General features: G+C 42.5%; 1 protein-coding gene across 1 annotated transcript; it reads right to left on the bottom strand.

Moving 5' to 3' along the window:
• Positions 1 to 222: 222 nt before the first annotated feature.
• On the bottom strand, positions 223 to 27,009 carry LOC137373191 (ciliary microtubule-associated protein 2-like). The gene is made up of 10 exons (XM_068038048.1): positions 26,909 to 27,009; positions 23,764 to 23,851; positions 13,403 to 13,573; positions 11,575 to 11,697; positions 10,778 to 10,915; positions 7,646 to 7,786; positions 2,975 to 3,142; positions 2,726 to 2,848; positions 954 to 1,081; positions 223 to 522 (listed from the first exon to the last, which is right to left on the bottom strand). Exons 1-10 carry the CDS (start codon positions 27,007 to 27,009, stop codon positions 471 to 473), a joined length of 1,233 nt encoding a protein of 410 aa, XP_067894149.1. The 3' UTR covers positions 223 to 470.
• Between the last annotated feature and the right edge of the window lie 583 nt (positions 27,010 to 27,592).

Below are 27,592 nucleotides of genomic sequence, written 5' to 3'. Positions count from 1 at the left end.
GAGTCAGCCTAGATTACATGTTCAAATCTTGGAATGACTCTTTTACCCATGATTTCTGACTCAGAGGCAAAAGTGCCACTGAAGGGTATGTGTGTAGTGTGAGGATGCAACTGTGATTCCCCACAAGATCAAATAGCTTACTAACATGCTCTGTCAAGACTCACGAAGAATCCTCACTTGATGCACTGATGCACAACCTGTACCTCAGCAGGAGGGGAGAAAATTGCATAAACAAATTTAATGTAAATCAATTACTGAAGCCTTGCATTATGCCAATTATATTGATGGACCACACTATCTTCAAGTTACTTATCCCTCGAGTTACAGGCTCCTTTATTTCATGATAAAATCCAAAAAACACATTTTTTTAAAAAATGAAATAACCATTGTGTTGTGTTTAATTGTGAATGGGATTGTTGTTAAATCTATTGAGATGGTTATTTGAATAAGTTAAGGCACAAAACTTCTTTTCAGTTGGTATCATCTTGATCTGGCCTGATTTTTCCAGATCCCAGACGCTCCCTAAAAATAGAAGGACAATGGTTATATAGAAAAAAAAAGACACTCTCCAATTGTCCAAAGTTATTAATAGCTCCTGATTCATTCTTCAGCAGATTAAAGAAGATTAATAGTGAGAACAGCAAAACAATTTTAATGGGAGATTTTAATCAATAAACTGAGAAAGACCAAGTGCTTTAGAGTCTGATTTGGGAATGCAAAGCATACTACATCTTGACGCATTGCATCAAGGAAGCCCCAAGAGGCAATATTCATCTTGACCAAATTTTCAGAAAATACCCAGAAAGTGCACATGACATGGATGTCATGGCATTCCTGGGCAACTGTGACCACAAAATGGCAAAGTTTAACTCCATTTAGGAGTTAGAAATACTCAAGACCAGCAGCTAGGTACATAATTTTAAATTGACTGAATTTAATGTATGTAAACTTACATCATGTACTTGTCCCTTTCTATATTGTTCAGGTAACGCTGAGTCTTGGAGTCGAAAGAGGACTTGTAGGTGTTTACTGATTTTGGATCATATTTAGTGGGGTCATAGCGACCCACACCAACATTGTTCTGCAGCAAAACAAAATCATTGGAACAATAATAAAACTGTCCCTTCATATGGCTAAGCTCATTTTCCCCTAATCCTAGTTTGATCATGTTTCACGCATTCTTAAGAATATCATCTATTTTGACATATCCTTTAAAATAAAAGGTACAATATCTGCATATTTATAAATGTGCCTGTAATCTGTGCACTTTAATTATAAATCTGACCTTTAACATGTCCCTGATGTTAACATCTGCATCGGCACTATAACAACTCCCCATCGAGTCATGTCCAATTCACTTTGGGCAGTACCCTGGGTGATGTGAACAAAACCCACTGTGGATCATTTAACCTGGAAACAGAACAGCCAGGGGAAACGTTAAGGCATTGATATGCAGTCAAAGGCTAATAGGTTATTTAAAAATATGACTGGAGGAGAGGGGTAGAACCAGGATAGTCCTAGGTGAAATGGAACTGAACTTGCGTGGAGCACAGTGGGAATTGAGATTTTCATTTCATTGACTGCTATCAAAGACAGAACATAGCTTTAACGATCAAGCCTTTTACTACTGTCATTATACATGTGGTGTTCCTTATTGTTTGATTTCTGCAAATAAACATAGCTAGTTCGGAATCTTAGTCCAACTCGAGTGTGCTGATAAAACAGTGTTCTGGAGTGGCTTGGAGAGAAAAGAAGTCCAGCAGGCATGAGTATTCTAGGATTATGTGTCTTTAAAAAAATGGCTGTGTTTGCTGACAATGCAACCACCAGGTGGCAGTGTAGTAGTACATGCGCAAATGCAGCCTCATCCACTCAAATGTCACTGACTGCGATGTTCAGGCTGTTGCCAGGATTAGAGATGGCGCTGCTCAATTTATCACAGAAAAACAACTTCAACCCATGGCAACACACAATGGACATGTTTGATTAACAGAGAACATTGCACTGTTTAAAGTCTCATCAGAAGGACCGCATCTCTGACAGTGCTGCACACGCTCTGTAATTCTGTGAGGTTTCAGTGCCATCCCACTCTCCGGCCGCACACTCCCCACTTACCCCCCGCCATCCCTCCAGACGCTAGCTCTAGGCCGCACTGCTTCCCTCCTCTCGGCCACTTGCTCCTATATCGCTCCGTCACCCCTCGCGGCCCACTTTGTTTCTTCGGGCGGAGTGAATGGCAGAGAGGAGGGAAATGGCCCATGGCCTAGAGCTAGCATCTGGAAGGATGGGGAAGCAGGGGGCGAGGAGCTGGAGAGCCGTTGCTGGGGGGGAAGTGAAGCAGCCAGAGAGTGGGAGAGGGGGGAAAGCAAGGACTGAGCGGCTGGAGAGTGGGGTGCGGGGGAAGCGAGGAGCGAGCAGCCTGGAGTGAGTGGCCAAGGGGGGGGGGGGGGGGGGTGGTGGCGGAAAAGAGTGTTTTTCTGCGCATGCGTTTGTTAATCCTGACAAGTCGTTGGCTGCGCATTCGCAGCATCTCAGAGCGCACTGATGACATCAGCAGGCCGCTGCGTTGTCAGGAGTCACTTTGTAAAAAAAATACTGGATTGGTGTAGGTGTTACAAACCACAAGGTGGCAGGCTATAGCCTAACAAGCACATGAGATCTGCTGATGTCAAAATTATTGAAATACCCTAGACTGACTGACTTGTTACATAGAACTCACACTTACAGGATTAAAGGTGAGCAATTTGGCAGGAATCCGGCCACCTCGGCTTGTGGACGATGAAAAGGGAGGTGGTTTTCGATTTTCTGGTCTGGAAAGCTGTTGCACATCGTAAAAAGCAGAGTTACCCTGTTGTACCACAGGAGAACAAGATTATCAGACAGAGCATCACCACAGAAAGAAAAACACAATGAAATAAATGTCAATTGTTGTTTTAAGGAAAAATGTAATAAAGCAGGAGTCCCGGAGACTAACTGCTGGCCGTCGAAACATATTCAGCGCGCTGTAAAATATTCTCTCCACTGGGGGAAATGGATACTGCGGGACATTGCTGAACTTTCCATGTTTTTTCTTTGCCGGACTTAAAATGTCATCGGTAAATGATTTGATATTATACATTCCAGGGCTGAGGTTCAGTGGGTCCTAAAAGAAAAAACAAGCACAATTTTCTTTCAGTCAATTACTCTAGATCTTTCCTGCTGTAGCAACATTTAGACCTTACTATTTTTCTTCTTTGGCCTCCTTATCTCGAGAGACAATGGGTAAGCGCCTGGGGGTGGTCAGTGGTTTGTGAAGCAGCGCCTGGAGTGGCTATAAAGGCCAATTCTAGAGTGACAGGCTCTTCCACAGGTGCTGCAGAAAGATTTGTTTGTCGAGGCTGTTACACAGTTGGCTCTCCCCTTGCGCTTTTGTCTTTTTTCCTGCCAACTGCTAAGTCTCTTCGACTCGCCACCTTACTAAAGCAAAATACTGCAGATGCTGGAAATCTGAAATAAAAACAAGAAATGCTGGAAATACTCAGCAGGTCTGGCAGCATCTGTGGAGAGAGAAGCAGAGTTAACATTTCAGGTCAGTGACCCTTCATCAGACCCTTACCGTTGTCTGTCTCTCTCTATGTACATGAGTTTGAATGTTTATCTGTATTTAGCACAAGGCTGCAAAGCATGAACTAGTTCATACATTTTGTGGAGTGTGACAGAAATTATAGATATTTTTCAACAATACTTTTGCCTATAATAAACACTGACAGATTCATTGCAGTATTTGGGGATTGTTGAAGAGGCATCCATGTTTAAAGAAACTAGTGATCAGTAATAACAATGGACTCACCCTGACTGAGGTATCAGTTTGTTTAGCACGTGTAACCAAATAATGGCGTAAGTACAGCAAACGCACATTTTTTGCAGATAGTTTCAGTATCAAACCATACTGTGATTAGATAGTAAATTATTGGCGGACAAAATAAGACTAAAATAAGTCAACCTGCAATTTTACGTAACTGTTGTGAGCTTTAAATGTAATTGTCCTGAATGTGCAAGACCAGACACGTCAGTAACAATTAGTGCTAGTTAAGTCTAGAATAACAAAGATGTTTGGAATATAGCAATAGCAGACCAGGAGGTGGGCTGGTGATGTGGGATTTATTTATTTATTTAGAGATACAGCACTGAAACAGGCCCTTCAGCCCACTGAGCCTGTGCTGACCAACAACCACCCATATTCCCTACCACAATTATAAATTGCCCCTAGTATAGGTAGGTGGTAGGGAAATATAGGGACAGGTGGGGATGTGGTAGGAATGTGGAATTAGTGTAGGATTAGTATAAAATGGGTGGTTGATGGTCGGCATAGACTCGGTGGGCTGAAGGGCCTGTTTCAGTGCTGTATCTCTAAACTAAACTAAACTAAACATCCCCCTACACTACACTAGGGGCAATTTACAATAGCCAATTTACCTATCAACCTGCAAGTCTTTGGCTGTGGGAGGAAACCAGAGCACCCGGCAGAAACCCATGCAGTCACAGGGAGAACTTGCAAACTCTGCACAGGCAGTACCCAGAAGTGAACCTGGGTCACTGGAGCTGCGAGGCTGCGGTGCTAACCACTGCACCACTGTGGGGTATTCTAGATCTGCAATTTATCCAAGAGGAGGACATCTGCCTGACGTATCAGAGTTTTGAAGCTAGTGTAGAGGAGTGCCGAGTTCAAGGACTATGTGGGTGTGGGCCTGTCCAATTGACTAACGGTTCTCAACATCTATGATAAGGCCAAGGATAGAAGCACAGGAGAGGATAATCAAGAACACCCTGGTAGTCCTGATGAGATCATTAAATTTTTTCCTGCAGTGCAGACAGGTCCTCAGCAGAATGTTTGTGTCATTTATATTCTCTGCCAGCTCTTTCCATTTCTGTTGACTAATTTTGTCAGGGCACCGTCACCCATCCGAGGGGAAGAGGACCTCCTTCCTGCTGCTCACTTGGTCTATGAGCATCTCTATCGCTGCATCCAAGAATCTGAGGGGCCTGGTTAATGTCATTATGCCCACTGCTCCACAAGATCATCGCCTACTTACCCTACCCTTTAAGATGATGCAAGCTACCTTCAAGTACGGGTAACCCAGTTAGATCTCATGCCTCCATCCCAAATGGCAAGCTGCGTATAGGGAGCACATTTTGCTCTGGCAACAGTGCCTGCATTGTAAATGAAGTAATAGCAAGACATTTAGAAAATCATGGTACAATCAAGCAGAGTCAACATGGTGTTATGAAAGGGAAATCGTGTTTGACAAACTTATTAGAGTTCTTTGAGGATGTAATGAGAAGGGTGGATAAAGTAGATGTAGTGTATTTGGATTTCCAAAAGGCATTCGATAAGGTGCCACAAGCTAAGAGCTCATGGTGTTGGGGGTAATATAATAACATGGATAGAGGATTGGCTAACTAACAGGAAACACAGAGTCATGAAAAATGGGGCATTTTCAGGTTGGCAACTGTAACTAGTGGAGTGCCACAGGGATCAGTGCTGGGCCTCAACTATTTACAATCTATAGTAATGATTTGGATGAAGGTACCAACTGTATTGTAGCCAAATTTGCTGACGATACAAAGAGAGGTAGGAACACAAATTGTGAGGAGGACAGAGTCTGAAAAGGGATTTGATAGATTAGTGAGTGGGCAAAAATCTGGCAGATGGAGTATAATGTGGGAAAATGTGAGGTTGTCCACTTTGGTGGGAAGAATAGAAAAACAGATTATTTAAATAGAGAGAGACTGCAGAATGATCTGATTGTCCTTCTACATGAATCACAAAAAATTAGCATGTAGGTACAGCAAATAATTAGGAAGGCAAATGGAACGGTGGCCTTTATTGCAAGGAGGGTGGACTATAAATGTAGGGAAGTCTTGCGATAACTGTACAGGGCATTAATGAGACTGTACGAGTACTGTGTATAGTTTGGTCTCCTTACTTAAGCAGGAATATATGTGCAGTGGAAGCAGTTCAGAGAAGGTTCATGAGTTTGATTCCTGGGATGAAGGGGGTTGTCTTATGAGCAAAAGTTAAGCAGGTTGGGCCTATACACATTGTAGTTTAGAAGAATGAGAGGTGATCTTATTCAAACATATAGGATTCTGAGGCCCTTTACAAGTTGATGCTGAAAGGATGCTTCCCCTCGTAGGGAAATCTAGAACTAGGGAACACAATTTAAAAATAAGGGATCTCCCATTTAGGACAGAGATGAGGAGGAATTTCTTCTCAGATGGTGGTTAATCTTCAGAATTCTCTTCCAGAGAGCAGTGGAGGCTGGGTCATTGAATATATTCAAGGCTGAGTGAGACAAATTTTTGATCAGCAAGGGAGTCAAGGGTTATGGGGGCGGGGGTGGGGGGCAGGCAAGAAAGTGGAGTTAAGACCACAATTATATCAGTCACGATCTTATTGAATGGTGGAGCAGGCTCGAGGGGCTGAATGGCCTATTCCTGCTCCTATTTCTTATGTTCTTATGAAAAGTTGGGCCCACTATGTCTTAACTCCATCCACAGAAATTAAGCAGATGCATAGGAACACCACCACCTGCAAATTCCCCTCCAAGTCACACACCATCCTGACTTGGAACGATATAGCCATTCCTTCACTGTCGCTGGGTTAAAATCCTGGAACTCCCTTAACAGCACTGTTGGTGTACCTAGGACTGCAGTGGTTCAAGAAGGCAGCTCACTACCACCTTCTCAAGGGCAATTAGGGATAGGCAATAAATGCTGGCCTAACCAGCACTGCCCACATCCCTCGAATGAATTAAAAAAAAGCCACCATAGTGCTTCTTTTTATTTTTCCTCATGCTTTTTTGACCTGAGTGAGTCTACCAATTTAATAACACTGAGTCCAAAATTATAGCCAGTGTTATGCAGTGGATTGGGAAGAAGGGGCTAGGATAGCCTAAATGCATTGTTCTTAAGACTTTTACAGAGACAGGAATTTTTCATCCCATTAGTATAGTTGGGATTCACGCTTATGTTACAACAGTGAAGGAACAATGGGACATAAATTCAATTTTTAGGCATAAAACAGTTGCAACACTAACTAATTTAGTAGAGCAACAACCTGCAATTGATTTGCACATGTTTTTGGGCCACCGCTAAGTTTGTCAGGGCGTTTTTAGGTGGACCTGGCGCCTGCCTGAAATGAGCACAGGCCTTTTTTCAATCTTTAAATAGTACTTCGTCTACCTCCAGATTAATACTTCAGGGTGCTCCTGCCCTACACCTATCCCCACACCCCTCCAGTTTGTCTCCACCTACATTCCTGGAGTTATCTACAGGCTCGCTGAGTGACCAAACTCACCAAAATTTGAAAGGCCCAGGCTGGTGAGTTGCTTGTTTGCCTCCCACACTTATGGATTAACGCCAATAAGGCCCGAGGACAAACTTAGGACTGTCCTTGAGCCTCTCTCTTCTGGCACGCATGTCCAGCATACCGACCATCTCCAACCCATTATGGAGCACTATCAAATTTAGGCCTCAGTGTTTTTACTCAGTAGAATGCTCATAGATATCTTCAATGATCTCTATATTAAAAGCTGACCTAAAGCACCACAAGAAAAACAAAGCAATGAATTTGGAATAAACCTGACTGTTTATATATACATACCGTTGCATAGTGACCAGTTTTTATATGACTGCTCCTTTCGCCTGTAAAGATATCGTAGGGGCCACGTTTACTGACCACCCGTGTCAATAACTTATCTATGCTATTCCCGAGGTTGTAGGTATTTGGTGCCAAGTCACAACCCTAGAAAAGGATATATAAACTTTTAAAAATGAAGCACATAATGCTGAGAATAGCTTGGAAATTGCTGTTGGCGAATTAGTGCTAAAGTGCTCATTAAACATTCCTCTGCCCACGATTTTAGATTTTAGTGAACAGACGAACCTACGAATTAGGAGCAGGAGGCGGCCACTCGGCCCCTCGTGCCTGCTCCACCTTTCAACAATATCATGGCTGATCTGATTTGCAACCTCAACTCCACATTCCCGCCTATCCCCAATAACCTTTCACCCCCTTGCTCATCAAGAATCTATCTACCTCTGCCTTAAAAATATTCAAAGACTCTGCTTCCACCGCCTTTTGAGGAAGAGCATTTCAAAGACTCACCTCAGAGAAAACATTTCTCATCACAGTCTTAAATGAGCGACCCCTTATTTTTAAACAGTGACCCCTGGTTCTAGGTTCTTCCACAAGAGGAAACATCCTTTCTACATCCACCCTGTCAGGACCCTTCAGGATCTTATGTTTCAATCAATTCACCTCCTACTCTTCTAAACTCCAGCGGATACAAGCCTAGCTTGTCAAATCTTTCCTCTAAGACAACCCACCCATTCCAGGTATTAGCCTCATTAATCTTCTCTGAACTGCTTCCAACGCATTTACATCCTTCCTTAAATAAGACCAGTACTGTACACAGTACCCCAGATGTGGTCTCACCTATGCCCTGTATAACAGTAGCATAACCTCCCCACTTTTGTATTCAATTCCCCGCGCAATAAATGATAACATTCTATTAGCGTTCCTAATTACATGCTGTACCTGCATACTAACCTTTTGTGATTCATGCACTAGGACACCCAGATCCCTCTGCATCTCAGAGCTCTGCAATCTGTCACCATTTAGATAATATGCTTCTTTTTTATTCTTCCTCCCAAAATGGATAATTTCATATTTTCCCACATGATACTCTATTTGCCAGATCTTTGCCCACTCACTTAACCCATCTATATCCCTTTGTAGCCTCCTTATGTCCTCTTCACAACTTAATTTCCTACCTATCTTTGTGTCATCAGCAAATTTAACAACCATACCTTCGGTCCCTTCAGCCAAGTCATTTATCTAAATTGTAAAAAGTCGTGACCCCAGCACTGATCCCTGTCGCATACCACTCGTTACATCTTGCCAACCAGAAAATTACCCATTTATTCTGTTTCTTGTTGGCTAGCCAATAATCTATCCACACCAAAATGTTACCCCCTACACCATGAGCTTTCATTTTCTGCAATAACCTTTGATGTTACTTCTTCAAAGAACTCCAATAAATTGGTTAGACATGTTTTGCCTTTTGCAAAACCATGTTGACTCTGCCTGATTACCTTGATTTTTTTCTAAATGCCCTACTATAACGTCTTTAATAATAGCTTCTAACATTTTCCCTATGACAGATGTTAAGCTAACTGGCCTGTAGTTTCCTGCTTTCTATCTCCTTCCCTTTTTGAATAAAGGAGTTACATTGGATATTTTCTAATCTAATGGAACTTTCCCCGAATCTAGGGAATTTTGGAAAATCAAAACCAATGCATCAACTATCTCAATAGTTACTTTCTTTAAGACTCTAGGATGAAGTCCTTCAGGACCCAGGGGCTTGTCTGCCCGCAGCTCCAACAATTTATTCAGTACCACTTCCCTGGTGATTGTAATTTTCTTGAGTTCTTCCCTCCCTTCCATTTCCTGATTTACAGCTATTGCTGGGATGTTACTTGTATCCTCTATGGTGAAGACCAATGCAAAATACCTGTTCAATTCATCAGCTATCTCCATTGCCTTATTTTCCCTTATTAATTCCCCAGACTCACTTTCTATAGAACCAACGCTCACTTTGTTAACTCTTTTTTAATATCTATAGAAACTCTTACTATCTGTCTTTATATTTCTTGGCAGCTTTCTCTTGTACTCAAATTTTTCCCTCTTTATTAATCCTTTAGTTGTTCTTTGCTGCTTTTTATATTCTGTTCAATCTTCTGACTGGTCACCATCTTTGCACAATTATATGCCTTTTCTTTAAGTTTGATACTATCTTCAACATTTTTAGTTAAATACGGATAGTGGGTCCTCCCCTTGGAATTTTTCTTTCTTGTTGGAATGTATTTATTCTGTGTATTCTGAAATATCCCCTTAAACGTCTGCCACTGGATCTCTATTGACCTATCCCTGAACCTATTTTGCCAGTTCACTTTTGCAAGCTCTGCTTTCATGCCCTCATAATTGCCCTTATTTAAATTTAAAATACTAGTCGTAGACACACACTCCCTTAAATTGAAAGTAAAATTCATTAATGTTATGATCACTGCTGCCTCGGGGTGCCTTCACTACAAGGTCATTAATGAGTGGAGGTATTCACCAACTTAAAATAAACAGGTTAGTTCATGTTAAAATAGTGGACAAGGGAATGTCTTGCAATCATAGTTTTCTGCTAATACTGTCAACATTAATTTCTATGCTTCTTGTCCCAGTTAGTGTTTATTCCAGGAACAGTACTGGATTCAAGGGAGAGGCAATTTTCAACTTTGCTGGTTGGGCAGTAATCTGGCAAAGCAGATCTCCCAATCATTATAGAACCTGCCTGTTTTTCATTTCTATTGAAATTGATGCAATGAAAATTGGACAGGTTCTACAATAGGTGGTGATCCACTCCACCAGATTACTGTACAAGCGGTAAAGAAAAAAGTTATCTCCAAGCATTCAAAGTGGAGACAGCCTTGGCCCCTTGGTGCTTTTGCTACATTTTGCAAATGTTTCTTGTTTTGATGGTCTGTCATAACAGCAGTCTGAAGATTTTATAGCTGAAAAATTAGTGAAATACTTATTTAGTCGGAGTAACATTTTCTGGTAAATATATAAAAATATATCAATTAAACAGTGTGAAGTACCTTGAGAAAATTTTTATTGTTCATATTCATATAATTGCAAATACTTGTGGCTCTTTAAAGGAATGCAACAGAATGATATACTTACCACCAAGTCAGGAGATCGGTTCTTTGCGGTTTTTGAATCCATCAATCCCTGTAACCCAAAAGACTTCTTAGCTTTCTCCTCCAGCACTGCAGTCGGGATTCCACCCTTTCCATATGTGCCAGGACCTGGGCTACCAATCTGAAAAAGAACAGAGTGAAAGTAATATCACTGCTTTCAGTTTATATTCTGATTTCATTAGAATTCACCTGGTTTAACATTTTGGGGTTAAAATAACACTGGTGATATTGATAATGAACACATTCATAGAAAATTTCTCTGTCCAGCTGGTTAACAAATGAGTTTTATGAGTTCAGTAACAAATTGAAATCATGCTGTGCAACATTAATAACAAATATATTCTTTGATAATATCTAACAGTGCAATGTCAACCTTCTTGGTATTTTGCTCAGTGCTCACATTTGTACTTCTGACTAAATACTGAGTTTTAGCCAACAATATAAAGCCCATTGTAGTCAACTGAAGGAGCAGACCAGTAGAGTAGCACTGAAAATTGCTGGCTTCTTGACACTGATATGAACAGTCACATAATAAAAAACGTTACCCTGCAGTATAGATCTGTAGGAAGAAACCACCTCTGTCAACCATGTTTCAAAAACACATGAACCTGTTTACAGAGGAGGGTTTCATGATGTCACTATACGATGGACAGAGGAGATTTCTCATTTAATCCCCTTGAATTAACTTAAAACGTGCATTTATTTTCATAGACAACATTTTTATGAATATGAAAATGTGCAACAGAAATAGTTTAAAAAGGCAAAAACATAAATCCTTACATCCTTTTTCTTTTTAAATCGCTCCTCAGTAGTGTCACAAATACCTCTGCTTCTAGCATTCTTCTTCTTCATTAGGTCAAGAAAATTTGGGATCTCATATTTACCCGGGCCAAGATTCGATTCCTATAGTAAAAATAAACAAAAAAAAAAAGGTCTTTTTCCCCCCAATTTTGATCATCAGGCTTTCAAACTTTTATTTATGGACCAAGCAATTGCATACACTCTAATCAGGTTATCCCATATGCCACATTCAGCAAAGTTCAAATGAAATTCCCAGATTTTCAAATTATTTTTAGTGGTGAGGATTATCTGTGCTGGAGAACGGAACACGTGTTCCAATTATTTTGCTTCCAGTGCCAGGGACAACTGCTCCTGGGTCTCGTTCAGATTAGATGCAGTCTAAAGTCCCCCCAGTTATGCTTCATTAACAAATCTCATTATCTTTCCCAACCAGAAAAAGTTACACCCAACAGGGAATCGTTGAATTGAACCCAGTTAACTCTTCACAGGGTGGGATATATGAGGAAGTATGTGTGTTGCCATTTTCTCAAACTTCATACTGTCTAGCTTTGTAGAACCAATAGTAGAGGTATAACAAATGTTCCTATTTTCCTATAAGATTACTGCATCCAATAGTCTCAGGAAATTCAACAAAGGAGACTAAAAACAAGCAACTATTTTTCATCTCATCCCATTAAAAAACTGTGCAATATGTGACATTTTCTGCATCTATTTTGTGTAGAGTCAAATTAGTGGACAAGGGGTTTGAAGATGTCCAAGCTCATTTTATATGGGAGCTTTACAGCCATCAAGGGGAACAGACTGCATTAGGTTTTTGCTGCACTCAGACCCCCACATTCTAAGAGATTAGGTTATGATATCTGATTGGATAAAATTAGTCCTCCACATGGGGATGGGATGTGGTGGGTTTGTGGGGGGGGGTGAGGGGGGGGGGGGGTGCTGTGGGCAGGGGGAAATGGCAAGAAGAGCCTGGCTGCCATTTGATGCCTCTCTTTAATGGATGAAATTGGGAACTTACAATGTAGGGAAAGTGGAATCCAAGCATCTTGGAAGCCCCTTCCCCACCACCTTCCATGATTCTGCTCTTAAAGCATTCTTGCCCTGGAGATGTAATATTCCTCTTGAATTCCGATTATTTATTTAGCTCCTGGATGATGGCTATCCTGATTTTGCTTTTCTAAAAACTCTTAAATTATGAACAAAATATGGTAGGTCATATAAAAATGACAATTGTAAAGCATTGAAATTGCAGTTTTTGTTGCTTACAAACAAGCCTCCTTTGTATGTTTCCTTTCTCCCAGAAAGCTTCCATTTTCACTGTAGACCCTTTTGTCTTGCCTGGCCATGCAACACCCATGCAGACCAAAGGGGAGCCTGTCTGAAGACCTCTGCAGGTGCACCGCAGCAGTCCAGAAATGGTTCTCTTCCCAGCAATAATCATGCACCTTAGCAGCTTAAGCCTGGAATCTCAGGTTTGTGACACCACAGTTACCACCACGATCTGATGCTGCAGCTTATTGTCCAATCATGCTTATTTTTATGTCTTATAAATATAGGAAGTGATTTATTTACTGGTGGAAACTTTCTTTTAAATTAGAGGTAACTAAAAGGTTAGGCTGCAAAAGCAGGATGCAGGTACGTATAAAGAGCTGACCTATAATTTGGATTTTGTTCTACATTTACTGAAAATGAGCAATGATCTTAACCTCACTATGCAAAACTAGAAACCCACCTCCAGCCTTTGTTTGGTGCTTTTCTTTATTTCAAACAGTAAATGTGAGTAGAATAGTCAGAAAAGATTACTTACCAAAAACTTCTTTTTTAGCTTTTGTTCTTTATAAAACAACTGTGGTGTCTGAGCAAACCTTTCTACTTCATGTGCTCTTGCCCAGCCTGGCCCTGCTGCTTTACGGGAAACCTCACTAGTGCTAAAGTCTCCTGTGTCCACATTGTAGTATCCAGGTGCTAACCTTCTTTCCTGAAAGAGAATTCAATTCTTATCAATATCAACCCTTCAATTGTTAAAAAACAGTTTAAAAAGGAGCTGTAACATAGGGTGGGTACATAGTTACTGATCTTAATTGTGCTGTCAGGTTAGAGATGCTAGGTGGAGACTTAGCTCTTTCCCACAGGTGCAGGGAATATCAAAGAGCAAGTCATTTCAGGCTGCTCTGATACATCTCCTAACAAAGGAACAAAGTAATCTATCCCCACCTTTTTACTGAAGAATGGTATTGGATCCATTTCCTGGCCACTTAACATTAGCATGTTGTCATGAGCGTGTTATGCTAAATGATGATTTTTAATTCGTCGGTTGGAACCCTAAATTAAAAAGGCTGCATTTACTGACAACGCAAGGTGGCACAGTACTGGCACATGCACAAATGCAGCCTCACTGATTGAAACATCACTGTCTGTGACGTCTCAGGCAGCTGCCAGTAATAAAGATGGCGCTGCTCAATTTGTCACAAAGTGAATTATACCCAAACCCCCACAATGTCCTTACACAATACCTGGTATCGCCTTCATTAGCAAGGCATTCAAAGCCATCTTGGAGCATTAACATTAATGGAGACAAACCTCAAAGAATAAACACTGAAACAATGAGACCTGGGAGAGATTGGAATTCTTAGACTTGGATCTCATTAAAGTGCAAAAGAGAATACACTGGAACAATCATGTGACTGTTTCTCCATCTGTGTGAAAACTTAGAGTTTCTTTCGGATACATCAGACAAGCATCTGAGGTTTTAACCAGTGCAAGACCCCAGTGGAGTCTGTCTCTCTCTCTCTCTGTCTAGGTAACACACAGTTTTGAACCCTGCCTGCGGGCTGCAAAACATTCAAGTCTATCATTGCTGCAAACTCCGGGGAGAAAACCATCTTAGTCATTGTCTCCAAGAAAACCCTGAATCAGGTGGCCACCTCTACCAACGGGAAACTTCAGAACCACGAGTTCAGCCGGAAGACAACTGAATTACCAGAATCCACAGACTATATCCTTTTATTTGTTCTGGACTCAAATCCAACCAAACTATCCTTCTTCACTCTGTAACCTATTTGTGTGTGTGAGATTCTCATGTGTGTGCGCATGAAAGTCAGAGCGTAGTTTATTATTTTACTTAGACTGGGTTTTGATTATAAGTATAATACACTAACCTCTTTCTTGTTTAAACTCAAGGAAACCTGTCCTATTGGTTCTTTTATGATTATAGCACGTAAAGGGTTAAACACTCACTGAATTAGTTTAGTTTAGTTTAGAGATACAGCACTGAAACAGGCCCTTTGGCCCACCGAGTCTGTGCCGACCATCAAACACCCATTTATACTAATCCTACATTCCTACCACATCCCCACCTGTCCCTATATTTCCCTACCACCTACCTATACTAGGGGCAATTTATAATGGCCAATTTACCTACCAACCTGCAAGTCTTTTGGCTGTGGGAGGAAACCGGAGCACCCGGAGAAAACCCACGCAGACACAGGGAGAACTTGCAAACTCCACATGGGCAGTACCCAGAATTGAACCCGGGTCGCTCGAGCTGTGAGGCTGCGGTGCTAACCGCTGCGCCGCGCACATTTACTGTTTAAAAGAAATAAACCTTTTTGTGGTCAAACAAGGAGAGGGACAAAAGGGGAGCCTTTCAACCCCTCCTCATCTGCTCGTAACAATGTGCATATACTCTCCCTGATCATGTTGGAGATCTCTTTGTATGGAAAAGAGTGCCCACAGCAAGTCACTGAATTGATTTACTTTATAGGATAAGAGATTAAGATCATAGAAGGAATTGATTTATTCCCATTTTCGGGCGATCTGGGAATACTTGCGCACAGATTTATTGGAACGGAGTTTTGCCCTGTAACCAAAATTACAACAACGTATATTTATATAGCGCTTTTAACATAATAAGTGCTTCACAGGAGCATATAAATCAAAATATGGCTCAAGCCACATAAGGAGATATTAAGGTCAGATGACCAAAAGCTTGGTCAAGGAGATAGGTTATAAGGAGTCTCTTAAAGGAGGAAAGCAAAATAGAGAGGCGGAGAGGTGTAGGGAGAGAATTCCAGAGTTTAGGGCCTAGATCACAGTATATTCAAATTTGAAATTACAGATTTCAAATACAAATCTGAAAGAAATTCCAATTAACACTAAGGGCGGCACAGTGGCTAGCACCGCAGCCTCACAGCTCCAGCGACCCGGGTTCAATTCTGGGTACTGCCTGTGTGGAGTTTGCAAGTTCTCCCTGTGTCTGCGTGGGTTTCCTCCGGGTGCTCTGGTTTCCTCCCACATGTCAAAGACTTGCAGGTTGATAGGTAAATTGGCCATTATAAATTGCCCCTAGTACAGGTAGGTGGTAGGGAAATATAGGGACAGGTGGGGATGTGGTAGGAATATGGGATTACTGTAGGGTTAGTATAAATGGGTGGTTGATGGTTGGCACAGACTCGGTGGGCCGAAGGGCCTGTTTCAGTGCTGTATCTCTAAATAAATAAAAAAATGTGAATATGGAATAAATAAAGTAATCAACAAGTCTCTAACAGCAGGTTCGCTTTGGGAAATAATTTAGATCACCGGTCTTAGACTGTAAAGTGCAAATTAACCCTTAAGTTTGGGCTGTGTTTGCTGACAATGCAATCACTAGGTGGCACAGTATTTGTACATGCGCAAATGCAGCCTCATGCACTGAAACGTCACTGTCTGCAACGATTTTGGCAGCTGCCAGTAGGAAAGATGACGATGCTCAATTTATCACAAAAACAAAAACAAATGAAACCCAAATACCCACAGTGGCTATGATTGCCGCTTTCATCCCAGCCCCAACAGTATCCCATTCCCTTCTGTCATCGTGCTTCTCTTTGCCACTACCTCCCGCGCCCATCTGCTTGCCGCTCATTCTTCACTTTTCCCCTTTGGCCACTTGCTCCCCGCCTCACCACCTACTACACCCCACCACGCCCCCACCTGTGGGCCACTCATTCTCAGTCTCGCCGCTTCCTCTGCTTTGCTCTGCCTCTGCTCCCTGCTCCTTCCTGCTCACAGTCTCCCTCCCCTGCCTATCTTGTCACTCCCTCTCTCCCCTGCTTCCCCAGTACAGGGAAGAAAGGTGGCGATCGTGGGAGGAAGCAGGGAGCAGTGGCAGAGCAGAGGGGAGGAAGTGGAGAGGCCCGGAGTGAGTGGCTCACATGTAGGTTGTGGGAGGTGGGGGGGGGGGGGGGGGGGGTGGTGGTGCGCAGAAGCGGGGAGCAAGTGGCAGACAGGGGGATGAAGTACCATACACCGGCCTGTAATTACCTGGTTTATCCCGGATACCCTTCTTGTATAATGGTACCACATTTGCTGTCCTCCAATCCTCTGGTACCTCCCCTGTGGCCAGAGAAGATTTGAAAATTTGTGTCAGAGCCCTGCAATCTCCTATCTTGCCTCACATGACAGCCTGGGATACATCTCATCTGTACCCTGCAGGAAGATCTCGGATTGTCTCCCTGAGTAGCACGAGTCTATCACCTATGTATGGGACAGGACGGTGGATACCTGCCTCATCAGCCTGGACCAGGAGAAGGCTTTTGACAGGATATCGCACACCTACATGATGGACGTGCTTTCCAAAATGGGGTTTGGGGAGGGAATCTGCAATTGGATCGAACTGCTCGACACAAACATCAGTAGCGCAGTCTCAATCAACAGGTGGGAATCAGAAAGTTTCCTGATCCAATCTGGAGTCAGACAGGGCTGTCCTCTCTCCCCGGTCTTGTTTTTTTGCTGTATTGAATCTTTTGCTGAGTCCAGTGGGGGGATGCGAGCATAAGAGGGGTGACAATCCCAGGCAGCGGAGGCACCCAGGTAAAATCCTCCCTGTACATGGACGACGTCGCCGTCTTCTGCTCGGATCCGCTATCATTCGCAGACTGATGAGCATCTGCGACCAGTTCGAACTGGCCTCGGGAGCCAAAGTTAACCACGGCAAGCATGAGGCCATGTTCTTTCGGAACTGGGCCAACTGATCCTTTGTCCCCTTCACCGTCAGGTCAGACTACCTGAAGGTGCTGGGGATATGGTTCGGAAGGCCAAAACCTGGAAGGAGCGAGTAGCCGGGGTACACCATAAATTGAGCATGTGCGAGCAGCGATCTCTCTCCATTGTGGGTAAGAACCAGGTCATCAGATGCGAGGAGCTCACATTGTTGCTATATGTGGCGCAAGTCTGGCCCATACCCCACTCCTGAGCCATGGCAGTCACCCAAGCCACCTTCCGCTTTATCTAGAGATCTAAAATGGACCGGGTCTGGAGGGACATGATATTCAAAACTCCGTATAAGGGCGGGAAAATGTACCCAACGTCGCCCTCATCCTGATGACCACTTTCGTGTGCGGTTGCATCAAGCTGTGCGTACAGCCCCAGTACGCAAACACCAAGCGTAACTACGTGCTGACTGGCGTTACGAAGGATGGGTCTGGTCACATTGCCACGGAACACTCCATCCAGTTGGACCGTGCTGTACCACCTAACCTTTGTGGGAAAGTTTCTGTGGGAAACCACCTTAGACCACCAATCCATCAGGCAGTGGTCTGCACGGAATGTTCTAAAGGCCCTACGGGAAAAGGGGATGGTGGATCCAGTCGGATGGTTTCCCAGGCAGACTGCCAAATTCATTTGGCAGAATGCCCCATCACTAGAACTTTCAAACAAGCATCAAGATGTAGCTTGGCTGGTGGTGAGAAGGGCCTTCCCTGTCAGATCCTTCCTGTTCGCCCGGAGTCTCTCCGCCTCCACACGCTGTCCTCGAGGCGGCTGCGGTCGGGAAGAGACAGTTGCCCATCTCCTTCTGGAATGTGTCTTTGCAAAGCAGGTGTGGGAAGAGATGCAGTGGTTTTTGCCGAGGTTCATCCCCAGCAGCTCTGTAACACAGGAGTCTGTGCTCTATGGGCTGTTCCCAGGGACACACACCGAGATAAACATCAACTGCTGCTGGAGGACCATCAATTCGGTGAAAGACGCGCTTTGGTCTCCCTGAACCTTGTTGGTCTTCCAACGCAAAGAGTTGTCCACGACCGAGTGTTGCAGACGGGCACATGCCAAGGTCCAAGACTATGTGCTGAGGGATGCACTAAAGCTTGGGCAGCCGCTGCAAAGGCTCAATGGGGAAAGACCACTGTGTAAGATCCTCCCACCAAAGTGAACTGAGGGACTGGACCCATGGGAAACCCCTCAGGCTGTGTATACCAAATATGGTTTTGCTGTAAAATGTACATGGCAGGTAAAATGGAATGGAAGGGTCATGAGGCAACTCATTCCTGTATTGAAGAAAACTGATTTCCCTTGCACTTTTTGGAATATCAACTTGGTGCTGTTTTGAACTCCTTTGTAATGTATTTTTCACAGATTTTTGTGAATAAAGTATATTTTGGGAAAAAAAAGTAATACCTTTCCAACATGGAAAAGTCTGTGCAGAAAAACAACTTTGACCACAAGTCCATCAGGTAGTGGTCTGCACATAACATCCACGAAGTCCTGTGGGAAAAGGAGATGGTGGATCCCGTCGGATGGTTGCCCGAGCAGACTGCCAAACTCATTTGGCAGAATGCCTCATCGCCAGAATTTTCAAACAAGCACCAAGACGTAGATTGGTTGGCGTTGTGAAGGGCCCTCCCTGTCAGATCCTTCCTGCATGTCCATAGTCTCACCGCCTCCGCACGCTGCCCTCAAGGCGGCTGCGGTGGGCAAAGAGACCACCGTCCACCTCCTTTTGAAAGCAGGTGTGGGAAGAGATGCAGTGGTTTTTGTCGAGATTCATCCCGAGCAGCTCCATGGGTTGTTCCCAGGGATGCCACCTAAATAAACATCAACTGCTCCTGGATGGTGAAAGGAGGTAAATCAGACACTAGAGGGGTTTAAAATTGATAAAGAGGATGTATTAGATAGGCTGTCTGTACTTAAAGTGGATAAAACACCAGGGCCGGATGTGATGCATCCAAGGATACGGAGGGAAGTGAGGGTGGAAATCACAGAGGCACAAGCCATAATTTTTCAGTCTTAGACTCGGTGATGGTGCCAGAGGACTGGAGAATTGCAAAAATTACACCCTTGTTCAAAAAAGGGTGCAACGATAAGCCCAGCAACTACGGGCCAGTTAGTTTAACTTCAGTGGTGGGGGAACTGCTGGAAAAAATAATTGGCGACAAATTTACAAAATTAATAGTCACATGGACAAATGTAAGTTAATTAAGGAAAGCCAGCACATATTTCTTAAGGGAAAATCATGTTTAACTAACTTGCTGGAGTTTTTTGAAGCGGTAACAGTGAGGGTTGATGAGGGTTATGCTGTTGATGTGGTGTACATGGACTTTCAAAAGGTGTTTGATACAGTGCCACACAACAGACTTGTGAGAAACTTATGGCTCATGGAATAAAAGGGACGGTAGCAATATGGATACAAAATTGGCTGAGTGACAGGAAACAGAGGGTAGTGGTTAATGGATGTTTTTTGGGCTGGAGGAAGGTTTGTAGTGGAGTTCCCCAGAGATCAGTGTTGGGACCCTGCTTTTCCTTGTATATATTAATGACCTAGACCTTGGTGTACAGGACACAATTTCAAAATTTGCAGATGATACGAAACTTGGAAGCATTGTGAACTGTGGAGGAGGATAGTGTGGAACTCCCAAAGGACTTAGACAAGTTGGTGGAATGGGCAGACAGGTGACAAATGAAGTTAAATGCAGAGAAATGTGAAGTGATTCATTTGGATAGGAAGAACATGGAGAGACAATAGAAAATAAAGGGTACAATTCTAAAGATGGTGCAGGAGCAGAGGGACCTGTGTGCATAAGTCATTGAAGGTGGCAGGGCAGGTTGAGAACATGGTTAATAAAGCATACAGTATCCTGGGCTTTATTAATAGGGGCATAGAGTATAAGAGCAAGGAGGTTATGTTGAACTTGTATAAGACACTCGTTTGGCCTCAGATGGAGTATTGCGTCCAGTTCTGGACACCGCACTTGAGGAAAGACATGAGGGCATTGGAGAGAGTACAGAAAAGATTCACAAGAATTGTTCCAGGGATGAGGAACTTCAGTTATGAAGATAGATTGGAGAAGTTAGGACTGTTTTCCTTGGAAAAGAGAAGGCTGAGAGGAGATTTAATAGAGGTTTTCAAAATCATGAGGGGTCTGGACAGACTAGATAGAGAGAAACTGTTCCCACCTGTGAAAGGATCGTGAATAAGAAGGCACAGATTTAAAGTATTTGGTAAGAGCAGCTAAAGCGACATGAGGAAAAACCTTTTCACACAGCGAGTGGTTAAGGTCCGGTATGCGCTGCCTGAGAGTGTGGTGGAGGCAGGTTCAATTGAAGCATTCAAAAGGGAATTTGACAGTTATATGAAAAGGAAGAATGTGCAGGGTTACAGGGAGAAGGCGGGGGAATGGAACCGAATGAATTGCTCTTTCGGAGAGCCAGTGCAGACACGATGGGCTGAATGGCCTCCTTCTGCACTGTAACAATTCTGTGATTCTGTGACCATCAACTCACTGAAAGACGCACTTTGGTCTGCCTGAAACTTGCTAGTATTCTAGAGCAAAGAGTTGTCACAATTGAGTGTTGCAGACTGGCACGTTCCAAGGTCCAGGACTGCGTGCTGAGGGACACACTAAAGCTTCGGGCAACCACTGCAAAGGCTCAATTGGGAAAGGTGTAAGGTCCTCCCACCATAGTATACCAACGGGCTGGAAACTGTAAAACCCCTCGGGCTGTATACAACAGAAAATGTTTTTGCTACTGTCATGAAGAACTCTACCTATCAAGAATGAGGCATATTAATTTCATGTGAACATTAATTTCAAACTGTTGCTGGATTGAAGAAATGACTTGTTTAAAGAGATCACCAGGCATTTGGCTGGAGGACATTTGCATACTAAGAGACTGCTGCAAAGACAAAGCAACTACTCCCTGGTCCAATTAACACAGATGAATTTTGATCACCAGACATTGAAGGTGTAAGAAAGCTTGCATTCCAGTGTCTGCTAAGATGGAGAATCCACAAGTGCAGGAGTGGTTAGACCAGCTGGTCACATGACTAACCTGCTTGCCCAGGCTTTTTGAACCACACACAGGACAGTTTGAAGACAGACTGCAGATTGCAACTGAACCTGGAACAAGAGAGCCTCTCTCTCGCTTTCTCACAAATCACCAGACCCAATGAAGTCGCTTAAACCTCAAGAGAGAAAAGACTCCTACATTGAAACAAGTTAAAGCATGCACTGGGCCCCAACAAACAGCAAGACTTATCGGCAACCAAAGATTCCACATCGAACTCAAAAGGACTGTAATTACAATCCAGCTATTGCCTCAGACTTTTCCCCTTTATTCTTTCTACTTTTTCTGTCTCTATCTGCGTGTGCATGTTAGCATGGTTGTGTCGCATATTCATTGTTGTTAATTGAATTCGAGTTTAAGGTTAATAAACTTCCACCTTGTTTAAATCTAAGAAAATCTGTCTGATTGATTTCTTTGTTTTACAATTGGAAAGCAGTGAACAATGGATTCACTAGGGTGGTTGGGGGGGTGGGGGGTAGGGGAGGGGAGGTGGGAGCTAAAACACAGTGTCAAACCATGCAAAGGCTGAGAGGGAACTCCGAGACCTCGCTCACCTGGTTGTAACACTATGCAATGCAAATGTACATTGTATATAAAATGGAATGGCAAGGGTTGTGAGGCACCTCACATTCTGTATTGAAAGAAATTGATCTTTTTTGCACTGTGAAATGTCTACTATGAATGGTCTTGTAATGTACTTTTTTCACAAATTTTATGGATAAAGTATATTTTTAGGGAAAAAAGTTGTAATACATTAAAAATAAAAAAGCAGAAAATATAGGAAATGCATTTGTTTCATCAGCATCTGAAAAAAGTTGAATTATTTTTCAGGATAAAGGGACTTCACAATTGCAAAGTAAGTACTTTTATAGGAGTGAAGAAAATGAGCAGGGAATAATGGGTTTAAGGAAGGATCTATTTATTACAACATAGAAGGGACCATTCCGTGCCAGCTCTTAGCTAGACAAATCAAAAACTAATCCCACTGCCCTGCTCTCTCCCTGTTGCTCATTCTTGTCCTACTTTTCCAAGGGGTACTGGATGGGAGTAATAGCCTGTGAATGGGGTTTTTTAAAAATACCTGCAAAAAGGGCGAAAAAGTGTAGGATGAAAAACAAAGATCATCTCAGACAAGCACTGAAAAAGCATTGGGAATACAAAACATGGGAATGAAAACAGTTCATTTGGGCAATTGCATATGATTATCTATTAAAATGCAACTGGAATGAAGGCAGAACCAGAGGTTTTATTGTAATCTACCCCAAGACAATAATTTTTGCTTGTGTTGTAGAATATTTTGATGTATGTCTGATCACAAAGCTGGGAAAGATATTCATCTGAGAACACCCAGAGGAAGCTGCTTAAAAGTGGGAATTGGGAGATGTAGCTTCCTTCTGCTAAGAAGATACAGGATTCATAGTCTTATAGGTAGAAGCCTCCACTGACCTGATTACACAATTAGAACAGAGAAAACAATGAAAACTTTACTTGAACATTTCAAATATTCTAGTCATGAAAATGGAAAACCTGTGGAGGCATGTGTAGGATCGATGTTTTCACTTGTGAGGCTGAGTTGGTTGCTTGCTAGTTATTTGGTTAGTAGATTGGTGTGTAGAACACTAATCTTGCACTGCTGTTATGTATTCCCCATTTGTCTAAAGGAAATGTGTTTATCAGATTTTCTCACAAAACTTAAGGGTTTTTCATCTAAGCTTTCTTAATTTTCTTTTGTAATATATTTATATTATCAGAGCCATGCTGGATATATTTGCAAGTGCTGCTAATTATTTTGCTCACACACCCCTGACAATGTTTGCCACTATTCAATGAACCATCAGGATGTGTTTGAGCATAGCTCTGATTTTTGCCTCTGTCCTCATCAGGAAGTGCCTTTGCCTCCACTTTCTCCTTACAAGAACGCAGTGGAGACATAAAAGTCACCACTTGCTGGAATGTGCAAACTAACATTGATTAGCTAGTAACCTGTAGCAGCTTTTGTTGATTAAATACTCAACTGTGTGGGCTTGTCCCACACCTGACTTTCACCTAATTCTAATATCCTGATTAACTCACCAGTTCCCCAGTGGCCTTTCTATCATAAGGCACTTCTGTGTAAGAACCTTGCTTCTTTCTGTCTGGGTGAACTCCATACACATCAAACCTGCAATAGTACCAAAAGCAACGTTGTCTTATGTTATTGGATATATAGAATACTGCACAAAGATATTGGAAGGAGATAAACCATTCAGCCCATTTAAATACTTAGCACCCACTCAGACCATTTGCATCTCTACCTTATCTAGATTTCAGCTTCATACATTCAAAAGTGAAGGACTGTATTGGGTGGTACACCATGTTGTAACAGTCCTTGAATCGCTCTCTATCCACATCCCCTTTCCCGCTCCCAACCCCACTTCCTTCTGTATCTGTCCTCGGAAAATCACTCCCCAAAGTCATTTGCAACTCTACTTTCAAATTCCCAACTGTAAAGCCTTTGGACCTCCGTTCACCATAACATTTCTGCAGCTACCCATCTCCTCAAAGAAACCTTCACCTCCATCTTTGATGCCCTTGTCCCCACTAAAATCATTTCACTCTCTCATTTCCCCCAATATGAACACCAGCTCTACATCCTCAAGTCCAAGGACACAGACTTGAACGTTTATGGTGGACAACCGGTTCAGTCATACATTGCCAGATCTGGCTGGACCACATAAAGTGCTATTGGGTCCTGTTCTTGTCTACCAAAACTGTTCACTATTCCAGGACCATCCTGGAATGCAAAGATAACCCCAGGCTTCTCTTGTCCACTACAAACTGTCTTTCTTAAACCCCTCTCCCTGCTTCTCCACCCTCGCTTCCAACAGCAATTGCAAGGAGCTCATGAACTTCATTCTCACTAAGATTGAGACCATTTGTTCAGTGGCCTCTGCCTCCCTTCCCCTAGCCACCGGATCAAACTTCCCTTAAGGCTCCCCCCTACCTTAGCCCTGAACTTGCATCTTTCTCTAGTTTCTCGTCTATCTCCACTCATGCCCTCTCTGAGCTCAACCTATCCATCAGATCCAACTCCTGGTCCCTCCTATTCCCAACAAACTTCTGACCACCCAAATTCCCTTCCTGGCCCCCATGTTGGACGATTTTTTTAATGGCTCCTTCTCCTCAGGTACACCATAGGCAGTATCAGCTGTAGCGCAGTCGATAGTACTCTTAGCTCCAAGTCAAAAGGTTGTGGGTTCAAGTTCTACTCCAGGACTTAAGCACAAAAATCAAGGCTGACATGGCGTAGTCTGGCACTGAAGGAGTGCTGCACTTTCAGATGAGATGTTAAACTGAGGTCCCTGCCTGCCCTCTCAGGTGAATCTCAAAGATCCCATGGCACTATTTGAAGAGCAGGGGAGTTATCCTTGGTGGCCTAGCTAATATTTATCCCTCAATCAACATCATAAAAACAGATTATCTAGTCATTATTACATTGCTGTTTGTGGAAGCTTGCTGTATGCAAATTGGCTGCCATGTTTCCTACATTACAACAGTGACTACTTTGTTGGCTGCAAAGCACTTTGGGGCATCCTGCAGTCCTGTAAGGTGCTATATAAATGCAAGTCTTTCTTTTCTCTTTTTACTGTCCCTCTCCCCTTTAAATCTGTTGGCTCCTCAGAAAACTCACCCATGACCCTTTATCTTTGCAAACTACCACCCCATCTCCAAACTCCCTTTTCTTGTCAATGTCCTTGAACAGGTGTCCCCTTCCAATTCTGTACCCATCTTTCCCAGAACTCCATTTTTGAGTTCCCCAATCAGGTTTCCGCCGCTGCCACAGCACTAAAATGGCTTTCAAGGGTACAAGCAAGTCCCTATGTGACTTTTTCTCATGGTAAACTATTCCTCCTCGTCCCTTTCGACCCAATCCATTTGACCTGATCTGGACCCATTCTTATTTAAAAGCAGAAAATGCTGGAAATACTCACCAGGTCAGGCAGCATTTGTGGAGAGCGAAACAAAGTTAACATTTCAGGTCAATGATCTTTCATCAGGCCATCAATTTGAAATATTAACTTTGATTCTCTCTAATTTAGAGCTGTGTTTGTCCATTGCATAAATATTGCATCAGATTAGTCACCCCAGGTTATCTGTTATTTCCTCACCGTTCCTTAGAATAAAACTTAGAACATTTCCAAAAAATAATCAACAATTTCAATAGCCCATTTAGATGTATTAAAACACTCCAAGTATTGACAACCAATATGTAGGTTATCAGCAGGTATTACTGAATTGCTAATGCCACCACAAAATGTATAACATGGACATCTGTGTCACGACAATGTTGTATGCAATTTAGTTCACAAACTGTGAATTGCACTGTACAATGTTGTGTAACAAGTTGCACCTGATCTCACTATTCCCAAATATAAGACAATGACTTATTAATTGGAGCCTGATTTTGTACTTAGTAAGAATGCTTCTTACCTCGGTTACTTACTCGGAGTAAAACACGTTGCTTTATACAGCAAAGAATATTATCTTTAGGTAGGAGGTGTTAATAAGTAAATATTGTTCTGTCTTTGTAACATTTTACAGCATTTCCCAGGATTCTACCAACAACAACTTTCATTTATATAACACTTTTAATGTAGGAAAATATAGGAGCACAATAAGACAAAAAAAAAACAGGAAAAGGCAGTTCCACTGAAGCAGCACTACACAAATGAATTTCCCCCCAGTATTTCTTTAGCATTATTAAGGCAATATCCATTGAGATGATGCTTTAATTCACATAAATCTGAATGCCCAAATCCATTGGTTCCTGCACATCACACACCCTACACCGACTCCTGGTATAATTACTACTTTTATTTTCTTAACCAAAATGCACCACATCACAACTACTGACATTGAATTCCATCTGCCCCTTTTACCCCAATCCACTAATTTAGCAATTTCCCTTTGCAGCTTCCTTCAGTTGTCCAAATTATTTACTATCCCTCCTATTTTAGTACCTGAAATTTGGGTACAACTTCTTCTGGCCCTATATCCAAATCATTAATGGACATAGTGGGCAGAATCAATCACAGAACAGAACCCTGGGGAATACTGCTACTCACTTCCAAGAAACTGCCATCAAGTCCTACTCTCTGCTTTTTCCAATTTGATCCGTTTTTAATCCAATGGCCCTGATTTTGCAGTCAGTGGCAAAGGAACAGCATTTGCCGTTCACCTTTCCGACAGCTGCCCATAGAGTTTTCGCAAGCTTCTGATCATAGACTTGCTGTCATTGGGCATCTGATCCAGTGTGATGCCCTCTACAGGGGAACCCATGTTTGTGTAAGCAGGGGAAGCAGCAAAGAGCTTCAACCAATCAGAATGAAGAATCCTCAATCAGCACACAGAGTGTATAACCAGGAGGTTTAAAACAGGAATTATAAATTAGATTTAAATCATATACAAAAAGCAAAATAAAGAGAGGATAAGAAAGATGGGATTAAGAACAAAAAATAAAGAGAATTTTTTTAACCCTTCAACACTAATTGATTACCGAAGAAATGAGACTCCGCACTTGTAAACTTAAACTTTCAGTGCCACAGAGGTTGCCCGGGAGTAATGATAACATATTACGTTGTTAAGAATTCACTTATACCTGACTGCGCCAGCCCTAACCTTTTCAGACATATTTAGCAGGGGTCTAGTGGGTATGTACCTCAAATTCATGCCTTTACATTGATTTCAATGCCATGTCTGTCAGTGAGGCATTGTTATAGCACAGCCTGTGGAGCAGCAGGGTATAATAGACTGCAACTTTTGGATTTCTACATTTCACAGTGCATGTGCATATTCTGGAAGTTGCTGCCAAATTTAGTCCATAATAACCGTGAGCACTAATAGTCTCACTGTTATTCTCAAT

This window comes from Heterodontus francisci, chromosome 8 (genome assembly GCF_036365525.1).
Source record: "Heterodontus francisci isolate sHetFra1 chromosome 8, sHetFra1.hap1, whole genome shotgun sequence".
Classification (NCBI taxonomy): domain Eukaryota; kingdom Metazoa; phylum Chordata; class Chondrichthyes; order Heterodontiformes; family Heterodontidae; genus Heterodontus; species Heterodontus francisci.
Note: the sequence above shows the minus strand (reverse complement) of the source record. Positions and strands in the feature narration are given on the sequence as shown.